This window comes from Chelmon rostratus, chromosome 3 (assembly GCF_017976325.1).
Source record: "Chelmon rostratus isolate fCheRos1 chromosome 3, fCheRos1.pri, whole genome shotgun sequence".
Classification (NCBI taxonomy): domain Eukaryota; kingdom Metazoa; phylum Chordata; class Actinopteri; order Chaetodontiformes; family Chaetodontidae; genus Chelmon; species Chelmon rostratus.
In genome coordinates, this window is record NC_055660.1 from 17,137,194 (window position 1) to 17,154,927 (window position 17,734).

Below are 17,734 nucleotides of genomic sequence, written 5' to 3' on the forward strand. Positions count from 1 at the left end.
ATGTATGAATATTCTGTTTTCAGTTACTAAAGTGAAGAGAAAACACACATAATATGAAATAATATATATTTCTTTTTTGTCTTTGGATTTTTTTTTCTTCAAAATCCTCCACGCCCTCTATTAAACCAGCAGTTTCTGGCGGCCACTTCTCTGCTATAAGGCTGGTGAAGTTCCCTGCAAACATTTGCCTGTCCAGCCCAAGCATGTCATGGTGGTTAATTATTAACAGCTCTGACAGTCTCAAAGGGCTCCAGTGACAAGCAAGCACTCACCTGACTCAAGTTATGCACCTGGGTGCAAATATATTGATTGAAAAGCATCAGAACAATATTAGTGTGACTCAAAACACACTGTTAAAAGGACTCAGTGATACAGTATTTCAACGTTAGATCTAACATCTTAAAAACTAGAAACTCCAGCCTTTTTTTTTGGAGCTGTAACCTGTGGTACTGAACATCATGACCCACAAGTAACAATGTATGCATCCAGTTATTGCTTCCTTTACAGACATGAAAACCAAAGGTGTGTCTCCTTTCTAATACAGGTGAAAATTTGTTACAGAACTGTAACACCTCATTGCTATGTGACTATACAATTTAAAAATCAAGGAGACTGCTTTTAGAAGCCGCAGCTTAGTCACTTTCTTTACTCTACTGGAGCCTCAGAAGCACATTGCCATAAAAGCAGATTTGTTTATTTTATCATGAATATATTTTTTATGTATTCTTTTACAAAAAACTTCTTACAAAACTGTGTGACTCTTATTTGGGCTTATTTACCACTGAACATATTGTATGTTATACTAGTATTTCAAGGCTGTAAATGCTGAACTACAAGAGATTTGTATTTCAACTGCATTGTAACAAATGCACTTTTCTATGTACATGCCAAACTAAGACACTGCATAGACAACCAAAGAGATTAAAAATGTTGTGGACTGGGCTTTTGCAGCAGCGTCAATAGGATCTGTACTCCATAGAATATCCATGTCTTCCTCCCTTGACTTAAATAAAGTGTATTTATTTGGACAAAAACAAAGAAAACTACAATTAAATACATCTAAAAATTTCAATTACCATGAAATGTACAATACAGCATGTAATAGTACATAAAAACCATGTAAATTTTTTGAAATAAAATACATCTTTAGAAGGCATGAAGAACACTTTCAAATCACAGTTCAGAAAGTCTGTATGTATGTAAAATTCACCTGATTCAGGCAAAAGATTGACAGGCCTCATTATACTGTAGCAGCTACAAGGCTAAGGCAGTTGTTGCCTTAACATTTCGTTAATATAGGTCAGTATAACATTTTAATTACTTTTCATTAACCATTTATTACCTCGAAAGCCTTCAAGACTGTCAACTCCTTAAACCTTCATCTTAAATCAACAACATTTTCTTCAAACACCTCAAATAATTTAACGTATAACAAAACATGGAAAAGTAATACCTCAAAAACAGATCAAAATTGAAAATGAAAACGTTGAACAAGTGTTAAGGAACTGTGAGACAGTAAGCAACTATGGAGAATTGAGAGGAAGGTACGGGAGAATGTTACAGTAATATTTTGGTCACATCTGAAATGAGCTTTCTATACTGACAGACTTTTCATTCCACCTACATCACATTACCTGCAGTAGAGTAGAGAGGCTGAGTCCTACCCTGTATGGGTACTTTTGGCTTCGCTGTTTACTCAAAAGCTGATGCTTAATTGCTGGCCCATCAAAAGGACCCATTTTACACATGACGTATCCATGTTGGAATCTGGCCACCATATGGCCTGGTGAAGGCATGATTCTCTCAGGCAAGATATATAGAGGTAATCAACAAGAAAAAAAGAAAGTCATTTTAAAAAATGTTTAACTCTTAGTAAAAACATGATCGTTTGAACGCATTGTCAGTCTAGCCTTTAAACAAATGTATCCCCTAGATATGCTTATGTATCTATCTGGGCAAAACAGCAACTACTTTCAGTTTTGCAGTCTGCTTGTTGGTACAAGTCCTTAGTAAATCAGGACTATATCCTTCAATATATCCTTCTGGTTGCATAGTCTAACACCATGCTAGCTGCTCCAAGTAAAGCAGGTTCCTCCAAGTCTGACGTGACAACCTTGATGTTCTGGGCAGAGGAGAGGGCTCTCTCAGAGATGATACGCTGCACTGGGTCCTGGTAGTAAGAGGCCAAGACTCCGGACAGAATCACCAACGTTGGGTTTACTATGTGGAGGATGTTGATGATGCCCACACCTAGTGCTGTGGAGGCTGTGGAGAGGGGAAGATGAAGATAGATAAAAATTAGATTTTTCTCTTTTTTTAGTAGCAGGTTTTACAACCAGTGTGTGATTAAACAAACTGCGCAGTTTGAATTTCTTCAACAGATCTGTACTTGTGTGTGTGCTTGCATTGTGCTCTGACCCTTGTTCAGAACAGCGTCAGCTTGGGAGTTCCCCAGTCTGGCTGCTTTGATGAGGTGGGCAGCAGTGACTGGCTCCGAGCGCTTCATATCCATCCCCTCCACCTCCAGCAGGTCCTCTGAGAGACACATAAAACACACAGGTCAGTTGTGTGTATGTAAATGATGAATGATGGTATGAGACATGTGGTACGGAGCTACATTATATTAACCACTTTGCTAGGTTTTCTTCATCCAGCTAGATTTCAACAAAGTCATACATTGTAAGACTATTTCAATAACAGAACAGTACGTTTTGTCTGTGTCTACACTTTTGTACTTTCAGCTTTTATCTTAAAGTTCAAAAGGGCTGTTTTTGTGTGTATCGAGCTTCAAGGAATGTTCTGAGACTCAAGACGCTCACCGTCATGCAGCCTTTTGGCCTCTTTCTGCAGGGCCATGCCAGACGCGTAGGCCTCTATGCATCCTCTGCTGCCACACGAGCACTCAGGGCCATCTAGTGAAACCATGATGTGACCCAGCTCTGCGGCGCAAAAGGTACTGCCATGGATCAGCTCATTTTGATGGATGATCCCTCCTCCAATACCTACACACAGAGTGAAGATATTAAATTCCTCAGACAGTCAATACAATCAAGCAACTGATTTAAGTAATTAAAGGATGTCAGTACAATCACATCATACATTATTTTCAAATAAGGCTGATTATTTATTTATTATAATGATGATCAAAATTTGCTTCAATTCATGATAGAGGGCTCTCAGTTTGACACTCACAACACATTTAGTGTGACAGCAGGGAATTCCTTAATAAGCCTAAATATGTTCCCAGAAAGACCACAATTTCCAAAGCAAATGCATTGAATACTGGTGCTCAGCCTGGTGAGTATTTGAATGCCTACAGAGTCGGCAAAGACACAGACAAAGGAGTTTCCACTGACAACGCCATTGTCTGAAGGCTTTTTAATCTTAACGCAGCTTGCTTGTTATCTTAGGGTGACAGGTGATAGCCTACAGGGTGACAGACATTGAAAAAAGCCAATCCAGTCTACTGCATCACCACTTTGCCAAGCTCAAATAGCCGTAAGAGCTGGTTTATTTTGAAAGAAATTTTTCAGCTTCACAATGCATGTCATCATGTTTGTGTACCACATCATGTGTCACAATACTTTGCAATACTCCTACTTTCAAACTCTATTATACATATACATTTACCAGAAGGATTACATTCAATTTTCAAAACCGCAATATGAATAGTGACTGAAAAGAAGTGTGATAATGTACAATTACCTACCACGCTCAAGAACTATGTTAAACCGCAGGCATTTTTCCAAAATACAGTTGATTTGTTTGTTTTTTTTAATGACAATTTCATTACATGTAATTACTTGCACCAACCCTGTTCACACTGATAATGAAGGGCCAAATAATTGAATGAAAATCCCGACTTCGCACCTGTTCCTGTGATGACAGTGGCAAAGTTCTCCACTCCCTTGCCGTGGCCAAACTTCCTCTCAGCCAACGCGGCACAGTTGCCATCGTTATCAACCCAGACGGGTAGGTGCAGGGAGTCAGAGATGGGTGTTCTCAGGTCCACCGAGGACCACTCCTGGATCAGCTTTGTGGAGTGTAGGACCACGCCTTCTTGTGGGTTTACGCGCCCGCCTGTGGACACTCCTAAGATGCAGAGGAACAGCTATGAGATGACAGTCCTATAATGTGGTTTTGCATTAAGGAATGTAATGTGTTCTTTTTTCATACCGACGCCAAGTATTCTACAGTTATGGCCGACTGCATCCTGCATGGCATCTGCACACATCTTTAGTATGAGCTGCATCCTGGACTCGAAGGTCTTTGGATTGGCCTGAGTATACTTCTTTACTATGTTACCCTGGACGCAGAGGGAGGTAGTGAAGGAGGGAGAAAATGGAAGAATAGCAATAGTGAAGACAAGCATGCCACAGGTTCACCACATGCCTCAGAGGAAATTAAAAGGGGATTGTATATTCAAAGTTAGTAAAATAAACTGTTATAATTCATTGTTAATTAATAATGGTTACTGCAAAATTGAGGCAGAATTTGAATCATAATGAAGACACACTATGTAACAATATTAGAGCCTATAAATAGCATTTAGCCTGCTTTGTACTTTTTGAGGTTTTGTTGGTATAATTTGAATCATAGCTCTATTAACACCCACTTGACAGTGAAACAAATACCTTCATGAGCAGCGCCACCTAGCATGTGATAAATATTTATGGAGTGGCATCTTTTTGGATGTCAAAAGGATTACAGAGTCTATGCAGCGTACCCTCATGCAGACGATGGCCACTCTGAGGTTGGTTCCTCCCAGATCAATAGATAAAGCACTCTGTGTCTCCAGGATGTGATCAATGTCCTGGGAGATGGAGTCTTTCACTGGGGGGAAACAGAATGTCTTCTGGAGGGGCTCATCCAGGTCAATGGTATGTAAAAAATTCAGAATACGAGAAACTGCATTGCCATCACCATATATCTTAGAGCTGAGGGGAAGCAGAAACACACCAGTTTTCATATCATTCATCATGCTCACTCACTTCAGATGCCACATTTACTGTGAGCCAACCAATTATGAGTCAAAGGAAACATCCAGTAAGCAAAATCTGTGGTGCATGCAGCATTTATTCATGTGTCCGTTGCAGTTTTATGTGATCTTAACCGTAATCTCCATACGGAAAAGTAATCTGCGAGATCTGCTTTTTAAATCACCAGCAAAAGGAGCTTTGGTAGCCGAATGGTTACTGTGTATGCCAGATGGCCACACCGCCTTTGAGTCCAGCCAGCAACCTTTTTTTCTATTTCATACCCCTCTGTCCCCTGTTTCCTGTCTGCTTCTGCTGTCTAATAAGCACTGAATGAATAAATAAACAGTCAGCCACAAGCACAGTGAAGCAGAGCCTCTTGCATAAACAAGTTATTTAACAAATATATAAATATAAATATGGCAATTAAAACTGTTCTGGAGAAATGTAACAACATTTGCAATGCACCTGAGAGAGCTCTCGACTTAATAAAAACTAGTCCTGGTACAATAATAGTAAAAGTGTCCATGTGCCAGTGTTTGACACAGAAATCGGGATGGAACAGCTGAGCTGTGCCTGATTCAGTTACAGAAATCAGATTAGTTATTATCAGATTATTATTTCTCAGTACAAACTGGAGGACAAAGACCCAGTAAGACAGAAAGGGAGTACATTGGTCATACCAGGGGTATCTCTTTCCAAACTGCAGCTCCAGAGCGTGGTAGATCTTATCCTGACTGTCCGCATCTCTCACATGCAAAACATTTTCACCTGGCAAAGAGAAAAATGCCAACACAGATATTTAGATAAACAACCTCTCTGTCGGAGAGGAAATCAGGACAACAACTACGGCAAAGGTAGAATTTAATGATAGTCTTGCTTTCAGTCCTACCTACCGGTTTCTCTGCCAGTTTGCCTTGTTCCCAGATTAATAACAGGTGTGCCGAAGGCCCCGGCCTCTCGCACCCCACAGCTGCTGTTTCCAATCATGCAGCCGGCGTGGCACACTAGCTGGATGAACTGGTCAAAGGGAATGTGCTTCACTGCCCGGAAGTTGGGGTGCTGCTCAATGCCCTTCTTTCGCATCACACGCACCATCTCCTTACTTCCTGTTTAAATAGGAAAGGGCCGGTCAAGTGACATAAATTCATTATTAATTCAATTAATTCTTTTTCTCTCCAACAACCTCTAATCCAAAAATGCTATAATCATTGTGATCCCAACTTTACTTTCGCAAAACACTCACACACAGAGGAAAACAGAGCCTGCAAAAACAAGAAGGAAATAAAGGGACCAGTGAGTAAAACTAACCGGCATCAATGTTAGGGAAGAGGATGAGGGTCGTTTTGTTAAAGGACAGCAGGGCATCCAGCATGAGCCCGTAGATCTTAATGGAGTGCTGGATGTCAGTGGTAACTGGGTGCTGCAAAGCCACAATATAGTCACACTTCTGCACCTTGTCACCTGCAACATGAATAAACACCCCACACATGACATACAAACATTCTCTGACGTCACACTATATTTCTGCCTCATGACCGTATCTCCAAGTACCCAGCCAGCTTTTGATGATATCCATGTAGTCCTCTCTGTGGTGACTCGACAGCAGCTTATCATATGAAGGGCAGCCAGCCAGCAGGATGCGAGAGTGGTCCTCACACATGGCAATAAGGTGCTGCTCTGCCATGCGCGTGCAGCAGGCGTGGTAATGGGCCAGTTTACTGATGGCGTGGCGGATTGAGTCATCGATTGTGCCACTCACCTGGGAAAAGGAGCAAGGGAGAGAAGAGATGCTTTATGTTATTTGTCATTTGGTAACAATTACTAAAATGTTATTGCACAAAGTCTTACAGACAGGGGCATGAAAAGAAAAAAAACAAACCTCTGTCAATCGCTTGTGTCACACTAGTGCGACAAGAAATAATATACGTGAGACCTGCCTCCTCACCTCTCCTCCCTCTAGGTGAAGTATTCTAATGTTCATCAGCGCCGCAGCAGTTGCTAGAGCCAGCGCGTCGAAACGGTCACCATGCACCACCAGGATGTCTGGGCGCAACCTCTGTAGGACATCAGGGAGTTTCACAAGTGCTAGCCCGACGCTCTCCACCATAGCTGCCTCATCCTCTCCTCTCACAATGGTGTGGAGCTTCGAGCTGATGTCAAAGTCATCCTGCTCGATCATACGAAACGTGTTCCTGCAGAGTGGCAAGTAACACAAATAAAAGGAAAAACTTGAGTAAAGGAGTAGAGTTTCATAATGAAGACAGGTCTAAACACGACTGAACAAATGTTGCCGATTATGGATTATGCTGTGTTTAGAACTAGACAGACGCTGCTGTGCCACTTGGTCTTACCCGTAGTCATCAATGAGGTGGGAGCCAAGCACGACAACTTCCAGTTCAAACTCATCAGGGCGGGATTTGAGCCCAAACATGATGGGGGCCAGCTTGGAGTAGTCCGCTCTGTTGCATGTTGCCACACACACCCTCAGCCTCTTCCCACACTACATCAAATGAAGACGTAACCACCACATGCACACGCACAGAGAATGTTAACTGATTTGAATTTAGTTTGTACAAGACATAAAAACTCGCCCCTCTTTCCACCAGAAGTCTGATACCATCTTGATGTACAAAGGCGTCATATATGCATCCATTCTACCATACAAATACAGAATGACACTGTTATAAATAAATAAACTGTTATTTTCAAAGCCACACCTGATTCTGCTCTTCTGTCCTTTTCCTGTCCATCTTTCCTCTCCCCCTTTGCATTCTCATATAGTAAAGCTCCTGGAAAACAAGGACAAAACAGAGAGTGAGATGCAGTAATGACTTTGAAAAGCATAATATTATCCATTATTTTCAATACCCTAACCCACCCACGGGTCATACTCACTTGGGCCTTCCCAATATTCAGATGCTGTAGCATGAAAACACAACAAAACTACACTAAAAATGTTTCGCATTTTACATGAAGAACACATGCTGACACATTTTTCCAGACGTGGGAAACATGCTGTAGGTCAGTGCTCTGCGTGGCAAGGCAAAAGTCAAACTATAACTGGTGCTGAGGTTTCCAGTGACAATGGCTTCCTTCATTCAAAAAATAATCCCCCGCCTACAAATACTTGCTGCCATCTGCTGCTGTGAATACGTTATGACAGCTGCGCTTTCCCAATCGAGCAGTTAATTTCTCGTTCTTAAGTATAAGACAACACCAATTTTCAGGCGTCTTTCCAGATAACATGCAGAGTTACAGTATAGAATTGTGCCACTGCGGTAAACCACAAAGACCTCAAATTCCAGAGGAGATTGAGTGCAAGGAATTCACAAACTCCAGGGGTTAGACTTCACCACTGACTGAGCTGCATTTCACTCTTTTGCACTTCTAGGAATGGAGGTCATTGACATCAGAATGAGCTAACAAACAAGGATTAAAAGAAAAAAGAAAAAAGAGGGTTCCCACTGTGGTATATTAAATTCCATCATGTTTTCCATGGCGTGATTCATTGCTTACCACAGGCCATGCTGCTTGAAATATAGTCATGAGTACAGCTATGAGAGCCATGGAAAGTGCCTTTTTAGTTCCACTGCTTGCCATCATTTGCATTTTCTTTTCTAATCATCCATTTGACTCGTGCAAACACAAAGTAAATGAATGGTAAATGTAGAATCATTAGCCACTGAGAATGAAGTCTTTGTTTGCAAAATCAAAAATGAAGGCACTGGGTATTAGGTGGAGGGGGCAAAAAGAAAGGGATATTAAGTAAGTAAGTAATTAACATGGGGGGAAAAATTGGGATCAAAGAACAGCTCAACTCAAAACAGCCTTGCCATTTACCATGTACAAAAGATTGTCATATGTCATATCAGCTATCCAAAGCACTTTACTAGGTTTTTCTGCTCTTTCACTCATTCACGCAAACACTAACACACAGACGGCAGCAAGCCACCACACAGGGTACTAGCCTGGCCATCAGGAGCAATTTGGGGTTCAGAGTTTTGCCCAAGCTTAGCTTAGCACACATCAACATCAGCCTCAAAAATCCCTCTGAAGTAATCTAGTATTGCAAGTCAAAGTTCTTGACTTGAGCTGTAATGCAGACAGAATACCATATTGTCCAGTTCAATGGTGTGACACCTGTGTGCATCATTATCAAAATGACAATGAAGACACCTGAATGCTGTTTACCACTTTACTTGTCATTATTGATTGTGTTACTCAAGATAAGCAGGAAGAAATGAGTGACAGAGGCTTTCCAACATCTTCTAAAATGTTTTAAGTGGATCAAGACTGGGAACATATGATTGAACCCAGCTCAGCTAGCAAGAAATCAGTGACGCAGGGCTGGCAGACCTCCTGGTTTTTACTGGTCCCCAGTAAAAAAAAAAAAATATTGGAGGTAAGAAAAAAGGAAATAAGTTTCATGGAGTAGAATTACAGACACCATATTCAGCATATTTTTAACAGGATTTCTGGTCGCATTTCTTGGCAACAGTGTTCAATAAAATAAAAAGCTTTCATAAACAGTATTACAGTGATATTATGCAGGTAATTACGCAGTAATAACAGAATCGAATTGGATTACAACGCTCTGCCCCCGCTGACATGCAATTAAAAGAAGTTTGTACATACTATCTCACTGGCCAAGATAACGCTGGTACCAATCAGCAGCTGCCAACTCACTCTAACCTCTCTTCGAAAGCTTTTTTTTTTTGTTCAATAATTAACTAATATTTTCGATTGCTTACAGGAATGTGACTTTTGATTTCAGTTGGGCTTTATAACTTCTCCCTTCTCACTCTCACACCTTTAAGGGAACGTGGTTAAAACATTTAATATGCCACGTCGTGTCGCTCTTCTTTTATTTAGCGTTAGGGCTGATGTTTCCCACTGTTACTGTCTTGAAAAGGCACTGCTGCTCAGTTTCAGTTTAGTTTCAAAAAGAAACATGAAACTCACAGATGAGCTACAGGAGGGTCAGCAGGGTATTTGGACAGCCTCGCTTAAAACATGGAAATTCACATGCAGCCTAAAATTAACAGCAGCAGCAGCATCTCAACAGCACCGAGTGAATTCAAAATGAAAACACAAGCAACATAAGACTCATTCCTGGGTGGCTGTTCCTCTCATGTGCCAGGTCATACAAAAAAAACGTTCTTTGACTAAATCCTGTGATTTACCCTGAATCTCAGTCAGCACTCCGTGACTTCTATTCAAGCATCACAAGACAGCATCAGCAGCCAGTGTTATAGAATGGGGGCAGGGACGCATGCAGAAAGGCAGGGATGACACCGCAACAGAGCAAGACAGAGATACTGTACAGACAGGGGAGAAGAGAGGTAATGACAGACAGTGAGAAAGAAAGGAAGGATATGAAGGTAAAGAAGAAAAATATGAGAGAGGAAGGAATGAGGAAAAAAAAGGCCATCTGACTCACATGTGGGTTTATGCATAGAGAACCCGGATGCTTCTCCATCCCACGACTCTGTGGATTCTCAGCTAAAATCACCCTCTGCTCTTTTTTTCAGTCCTTTTATTTTTTTTAATTTCTCTTGTTAGCCTGGCTGCACTGTTAAATGGAGGGACGGCAGGCATGCGCAAGCCAGCAAGCAGCAGAGGAAGAGAGAAAAGAAGAGAGAGAGGTGGGGTGACACAGACATGCTGGGGGAGGGGCTGGGTTCCTTTGACTTGAAAGCTGGCGATTGGCTGAGTGCAGGGAAGCAAAGAACATGTCTCCATAACCATGTGACATGGCAAATGTCAGACACAATATGCCTCAGGTGAATCTGGAGACTGTCAGAAAATAATTTGTAAAATTTCTTCCCTGGACGCCACACAAATTCTCTTTTAAAAGGGGCAACAGGAAACGGTTTCTGCCATGTCTACTGGAAGGAATACATGTGATGTCACCAAATAACTACTGAAAATCATTGCTTTTTAGGATATTTCTCATCAAAGTCTAGACATCAGGAAGGTATAGGCCAGGGCTCCTCAACTGCATTCATCCAAGGGCCAGAACTGTTCTAAGCAGACACTGTGGGGGCTGGACTTCAATATATACACATATTTTATTCATTTATTTAGGTCTAATTAGCCTATTGTTTAATTTTTTGACTTTCTTACAAAATTAATGTCATTTTTATGATCCTATATCAGTGTGAACATGCAAACATGGCTCAGCTACCACCTACAATCTTCAGGATCCCAGGAAGCAAACAAAAATGCTCAGTTCGGGACCCAACACAGCAGTTGGCCAACTAAAACAAACCTAAATGAAGCCTCTTGCATCTAATAGACAAGCTTAGTGATTCTCCAGCAAATCAGGAGTTACCACCTCCAGTTCAGCCAGTGTGCTGTGTTAGGCTCAAGGAAATGGCTTGCATGGGAGCGGATGGAGTTGGAGAATGGATGGATGGAGTAAACTGTAAATTACAGATTTTTGGCGCATTCCCAGGAGTTGCCAAGCTAATAGATGATCTTTCTCCACTAGTAAGCAATGTTAGATTTTTCTAAATTTATTCATAACAAAGGAATTAGCAAAATACATCCAAACATACAACACTGCTCCAGCAACAAACGACGGCATAGTTGTCCTTTGTGGATTGTTCTCAGAGCAGCAGTTGTGTGGTGCGACTTTTCACTCCGGACTTCAACTTGCTTCGATTAAAGCCACAGAAGATCGAAGATGATTTTAAAATCCCCTGCCAAAATATCTTTTTTTTTTTGCAACATTGCTTTAACCCATTCACACGTCGTTTGGGGTGGTTTTTTGAGTCGTGGTTGGGGCTTCAGGAGTTGGGATACTTCCTCTGTAGTATAGCTGGTGGTGGTGACGTGGACGGAGCTTTTTTTTTTTTTTTTTTGCTGTGGGCGGTCAGTTGGCAGTCATTGGTATAGGCGAATTGGCCTGTAAAGTTTTACGGGCTGAGTGTGCAGTCGTGCCTTTACTTTCGTTAATTATCCCAGTGATAGTCAGTCTCTGCCCAGGCCTGCACACAACACCACCAACACAGATAAGCCTACAAAGAGTGACAGTTGTATTCTGGTCACCTCTCTAGTAACAGACTGCACCACTTGGATGCCTTCACCTCACTGGTCAGGAAAACCTTTGTCTTTAGCAACCCTAAATGACCTACCTACCTGTTCAGACACAGTTGTGGCCAGAGTTCAAATGATAACAAAGCCCTATTAACAATACAGTCTATCACAACTGATTCACGGGAGTTCACTGACTCACCATTACCAAGGGATCTCTGTTTATCTAAGAGGTTCAAGGGCCTACAGGCTTTTATTTTCCACAATTTACCAAAAGAGTTCAAGGTAATGGTGCCATATTCTTTTCCTAAGTCACTTCATTTTAGAGAAATGAAAACAACAAGGTCAAAGACGTGTATTTTACATCATGTATCTGCTGCATAAACTACTAATTCAAACGGAAAATCACACTGACATTTGCACTAATGCGAAATACAAAAATGCAATTCAGGCAGAATTGCAGGAAGCCTGTTTCCATGTCTTGAGGGGAATTCTTCCTGCTGAGCTCTCTAAAGCAGTCATGCAAAACAAGCAGTCTTGAGTATTGTCTTGAGCATTGTCCTAAGGCCAAGACGTTTACATTCACTTTGATGAGAAGCTAGAAGCATCTTGACCATTCTAATTTTAATGTGGCATTCTTGGGAGCGGTACTATTTTTTACTCATTAGTCAAAAATTAGATATCCATCGATTAATCGGCGGGTGACTTGAATCTGAAGGTTTTCAGCATGATCGACCATCACGGTTGAGCAGCCAATCAGTGTCAGACATATCCGATTCCGTGCCAGTCAAATATATGTGCATGCCTCATGTGTGAGACAAAGTGGGATATTCTGCACTTTATCTTCATTTTATTTTATTTTTTTACTTAACAAAAAATTCAGTCCAGTAACCTGGAGCACTTCATTTTGAGATTTGAGTGAGAGAAGGTCCTGTAACCTGGTTGAGTTAGTGGAGTTATGCAATAGTCAATGTTTGACTATGAACATACAATTGATTTTTTTCTTAAGGTTTTAAAAAAAAGTTTGTGCGTGCTGTCAATTATAGTTCTTAGAACGAAAGAAAATCAAAATCGAGCAAAATCAGAATCAGCAGCTCAGACTTTCAAAATGGTGGTGGCTGGCCAATCTTTACACAAATTTTCCCGGCTGGGGAATAAAAACGAAATTAAACATTAACCAGGTAAACTGCCCTCTGTGTTGACACAGTCGTGGCATCCTGGTTCACTGAGGACACAGGAGATACCACATGGACTTTGCCCAAAACCTGCTTCTCCACAGAACTATCATCAAATCATACAGTAGTATGAGAACAAAACATACAGTGTAGCCTTATTTGATAACTAACATGAGTCTTTAGAAACAGCTACCCAATGTAAAATTAGTCTTTAAAAAAACAAATTCCCTGTTTAATAGCTATATTAGATTTCCAGTATTCTTACACTGGAGTACCTATAATTATCACTTCCTTTCCTCATACAACATTTTATTTCTGATTTGCAGGACTGATATCTGATTTGCTTAACTAAAAAAGGAAAGGCTTTAAGACAACAATCAAGCAACATAAACACAATTATCTTACAGTGTTACTACTGAGGCTCTGACAAATGGCAGATACAAATGAAAGTAATGTTAATGAGATGCTGCCATCTAATGACCTTTATAAGGAAACAGCTACTCGTCCTGCGAATCCATCTTAATATTCATATGTGACAAACCACCAGTCCCTCGTCCATACCCATTTACTCAGATTGCATAAAGTAAAACTGATAACATTTTACCACATTAACGGAAAGTGATGTAGTTGTGGCCTGCAGTTATAGTCAGATTAGCGCAACACGTACTGCATTATTTTGCAGATGGGTAGCTAGCTAACCTTTATCAATATGAACAGAATTTATTTTAACATGCCTGTTGGGTACGTGTCCTTGCCACTCAGTCGCTCACAAACTGTTCTGTGTAGCCAGAAGTTAGTTAGATTGTGACCCAGATCACTTCTTTAAAGTTTCAGCATCTTATAACAAGCAGCTGAAGTCAACGCCAGCGCCATTTACATGGACATTTTTATCTTTTGTACTTAAGATTTATTGAACATTAACTGATAAGACTCTCTGGAAGCAAACAATTCACCAACATCGCTTTCCTAAGTATATGTATGTATACTGAGTTGCTCGTTAGCATACATTGTGTAAGCATACTGTATGAACTTGTCTAAATTGTGATTTTCGCGTCGCCGGTCAAGACTGCGTCGCCTGTAATCCCATAATGCCTTGCGAAGCGATTGGCTCGTGTCCCATAGAAAATTAACGGAAAGAGTTTGCGTCGCGCCTTAGCACCGGCAGTGGATAACGGTAATGACTTTAGCTACTAAGTTATGCTGTGCACAGCAAGCTCGTCGACGAGTCTGACAACGAAAAATACGATTGCACACACCACCATATTAACATCATTGCAGTTTTATATTGCGAGTCTCTTGGACTCGTTGTCCAACTCATCCTCAGATGCTGACTGAACGTTAAACAGTGGCGCAGCGCTAAGTTAGCTAATGCTAGCTGGTGAACTCAACCTCAGTAACCTGAAGTTACCAACCGTTACTATTGTACAACACTGTTGTGGCTTTCCATTCAACGAAAATTACCTTGAATCACCAGGAGACGCTGTTTTCATCTCATGCTGAAGCTATCGGTGGTTACATTCACTTATTTCCCTCCTGCTTTGAGTTCCTGCAGGTAAACGTTGCCAGCCAACGTTATTCAGCATCTGGGAAACAACACGAGGGGGCTTCGCCAGAACTACACCGGATTTGCCGGATTTAGACCTTCATAATAAAACTGCAAAAATGGAAACTTTTGTGTGTGTGTGAGGTGGCGGTAGATAATGACACAAGGTATCATCCCAAACTACTCTTATGTTGCCTCCCTTCAGTCATCCAAAACCGAGCATACACACAGTGGCACAAATTCAGTAAACAGATACAGATACAAATATTGATCAACAAGGTCGGATTAATCTTCTTGGAAGTTCCGGAGCAAACATTAACTCACGGGCCATCGTTCCTCTCTCTCTGTCCTGTCTCTGTTTGGTGCGTATTGGAATTTCTTACGCCACTACATTTATTTCACAGCTATAGTTAGAAATAGCATACAAAGCATATACATTATAAATTCAGTCAATAAAAAATGACAGCCAATTGGTAAAGTACTGTAATATAAATATGCGGTATTTTGTTCTGCAGTATTGCTACTTTTACTGACAATAAGTATAGGATATGACGATCTTAGCTCTTACAGCATTTATTTTCTTGAGCATTGGACGGAAGTAGTATTGCTTTACTTTGGCGAACTTTATACGGGTGCTGGCCAGCGGTCCAGAAGACGTGGCAGCCTGGCCAAAAATGGTGAAAACGGTGCAAATGTTTATACACCCGTTTGTTTGTTTGTTTGTGTGTGTGTGTGTGTGTGCGTGTGTGTGTGTGTGTGTGTGAGAGAGAGAGAGAGAGAGAGAGAGCTGGCAGTACACTTTAAGGCATAGTCAAATGTCTAATCTGCAAAGGAAAAGGAAAAACATATCAAAAAATCAGAGTATAAACACATTTGTTCAGGTGAGGCAGATTCTGTAATCATGTATAACCAGATGCTTTAATATAGAGTAAGTCATTGCAGTATGGTCTGAACATATGAATCATGTGAGTGTAGTGAGTCTAAAAACAGTCCTGCCACCAGGTTACACTGATGTGACCTAGAAGAAAACCATTTTTCAGGAGCCCAGTTTTAGTGGTCAAAAACAGTGTTTCTCCCCAGTGCAGTGCAAGAAACCACACAGCAGTGGTGGAAGTGACAACATTTTGTTTCAGCTGCAGCCCCCATAGTGGATGCTGCTATTTTATAACTGTGCTGCATTGCAGGGCTATTTCCCCCACAACGATGGCTGCTGTTGCATAAGAACTGACGGCATCATGGTGGATTTTAAGGAGCCCCGAGAGGGAGAGGGTGGAGGAGACTTGGGTGGGATTTGCCTGAAGAAAAAAGAAAAGTTAGGAAAGAATGAAAAAAAGTTTTTGGAAGGACTGCGAGCTGAGGTGGAAAGTCAAGCAGAGAAAGAAAGAAAGAAAGAAAGACAGACAGAAAGAAAAGAAAAGAAAGAGAGGGGCAAATAGCAGAGCGCTGACAGCTTGATTGTTGGATGTGCCTGAAGGTAGAGCAGACATGTGGTAAGGGGGTGGGGGTGGCCCAGGAGATGAGTCACAGTGAAGGAGTGTGTGTGTGTGTGTGTGTGTGTGTGTGTGTGTGTGTGTGAGTGTGTGTGTGTGTTTGAGAGAGAGAGAGGGAGACGCAGTAGGACGTGCATAGAGACTGAAATGTACTTACTTTATCTCCCTCTCTGCTCTCCTTCCATTCAACCCTGAAATATCACAAAAACATTTCTATATATATTTGTGTGTGTGTGTGTGCTAGCATGCATGCATGTGGACCTGTATTAATCATGTTGTGACACATGGGGGGGCTCGTCTTTCCTTATGGGGACAAACCACAAGTCCCCAGAAGATAAATCATTCAGTTTGAGGGTGAAGAATTGGGTTAGGGTACGGGTAAGGTTGGGATGGACACCATGTCATCATGGCAACATTTGTGTGTGTGCATGTATGACAGTACATAACAGAGACATCATACTTACACCGCAAGCTCCCCTTCACAGCTGCTGATCAGATTAGATTTTGTAGCACCTTACTGTGTAAAATGACTGTAAAATGGTCGTCGAAACAAACGCTCGAAACACTCCTTAATTCCTTAAGATAGCAAACATGTGCTATTACAAATGTATTACTACCTGATATTACCTTCACAAGCAGGCCATGCTTGTCATGTATGGTAGTCGTGGCAGGTCTTCTGGCGCCTGTTTAGGGTTGATGTCCGTATGATGTATCTTTTATTCTGAAACTGGTTTCCTCTACTGATTTGTGTTCCTACTGCTGCTGTCATGAAGTGCAACACTAATTTCATTGCACAAGAAATTAAGTTTTCCCACTTGTTCCTATGTGTTACTTGGTGTAAGCCAGTTCTTGAAAGCATTGTGCCGTGCTATCGTTTCTTAGCTTATTCCGACCACCTGAAGACATGATTCTACCTTGCAGTGGGTTAAATGACTGAAGCATGACCCTCTCTTCCCAAGGCATCCATGGAATCGGTTTCGCAGCGGCTGTGGAGGGACAGTGAAGGAACTGAGCCTTTCTGATGCATTAAAACAGGAAATGTATCCAGGGGGCTCAGCTGCACTGAATGGGCTGCATTGTAGTGCAGATAGAGTGTCTGATTTGCGGTTACAAACATCATGTGGCAACACTTGCATAACTATGGTGATTGTGAGAAATACAAAAAAAGATTTAGAGTCATAGGATGCTTTATTAATCTATTATTTAAAACTGATATGTTTTAACATAAAAATAAATTTAATGAGATGAAAAAAACATCAAACTGTGGATATTTCAATGCTTCACATATTACCATGTTTTCATATCTTTAAGTGTTTTTACACAACTATTGAACATTGAGCAATATCTGCTGTAAAAAGGATGGCAGACAACAGAAAAAAAGAGAGTTAGAAAATGTGTGACATGTGACAAGAGTCAACAACTTGTGACTAAGTCATGGGGGTTTGTCTTTGTGTCTCAAAGGCGTTTTGGTGATTTCTGTTTTCTGGAATACATGCAGTATCAACAAAG

The 17,734-nt window shown here is 41.1% G+C and overlaps 1 protein-coding gene across 2 annotated transcripts; it reads right to left on the reverse strand.

Moving 5' to 3' along the window:
• Positions 1-978: 978 nt before the first annotated feature.
• On the reverse strand, positions 979-14,783 carry gne (glucosamine (UDP-N-acetyl)-2-epimerase/N-acetylmannosamine kinase). 2 transcript variants are annotated; one of them, XM_041933303.1, is made up of 14 exons: positions 14,654-14,783; positions 7,697-7,768; positions 7,331-7,479; positions 6,925-7,171; positions 6,531-6,738; positions 6,288-6,440; positions 5,873-6,085; positions 5,660-5,747; positions 4,727-4,937; positions 4,177-4,306; positions 3,871-4,092; positions 2,820-3,002; positions 2,419-2,535; positions 979-2,265 (listed from the first exon to the last, which is right to left on the reverse strand). In XM_041933303.1, the coding sequence occupies exons 2-14, from the start codon at positions 7,754-7,756 to the stop codon at positions 2,030-2,032; spliced, it is 2,217 nt and encodes a 738-aa protein (XP_041789237.1). In that variant the 5' UTR covers positions 7,757-7,768; positions 14,654-14,783; the 3' UTR covers positions 979-2,029. The 2 variants fall into 2 exon arrangements, with proteins under 2 accessions (XP_041789237.1, XP_041789236.1); XM_041933302.1 differs by lacking the exon at positions 14,654-14,783 and adding an exon at positions 10,420-10,532.
• Between the last annotated feature and the right edge of the window lie 2,951 nt (positions 14,784-17,734).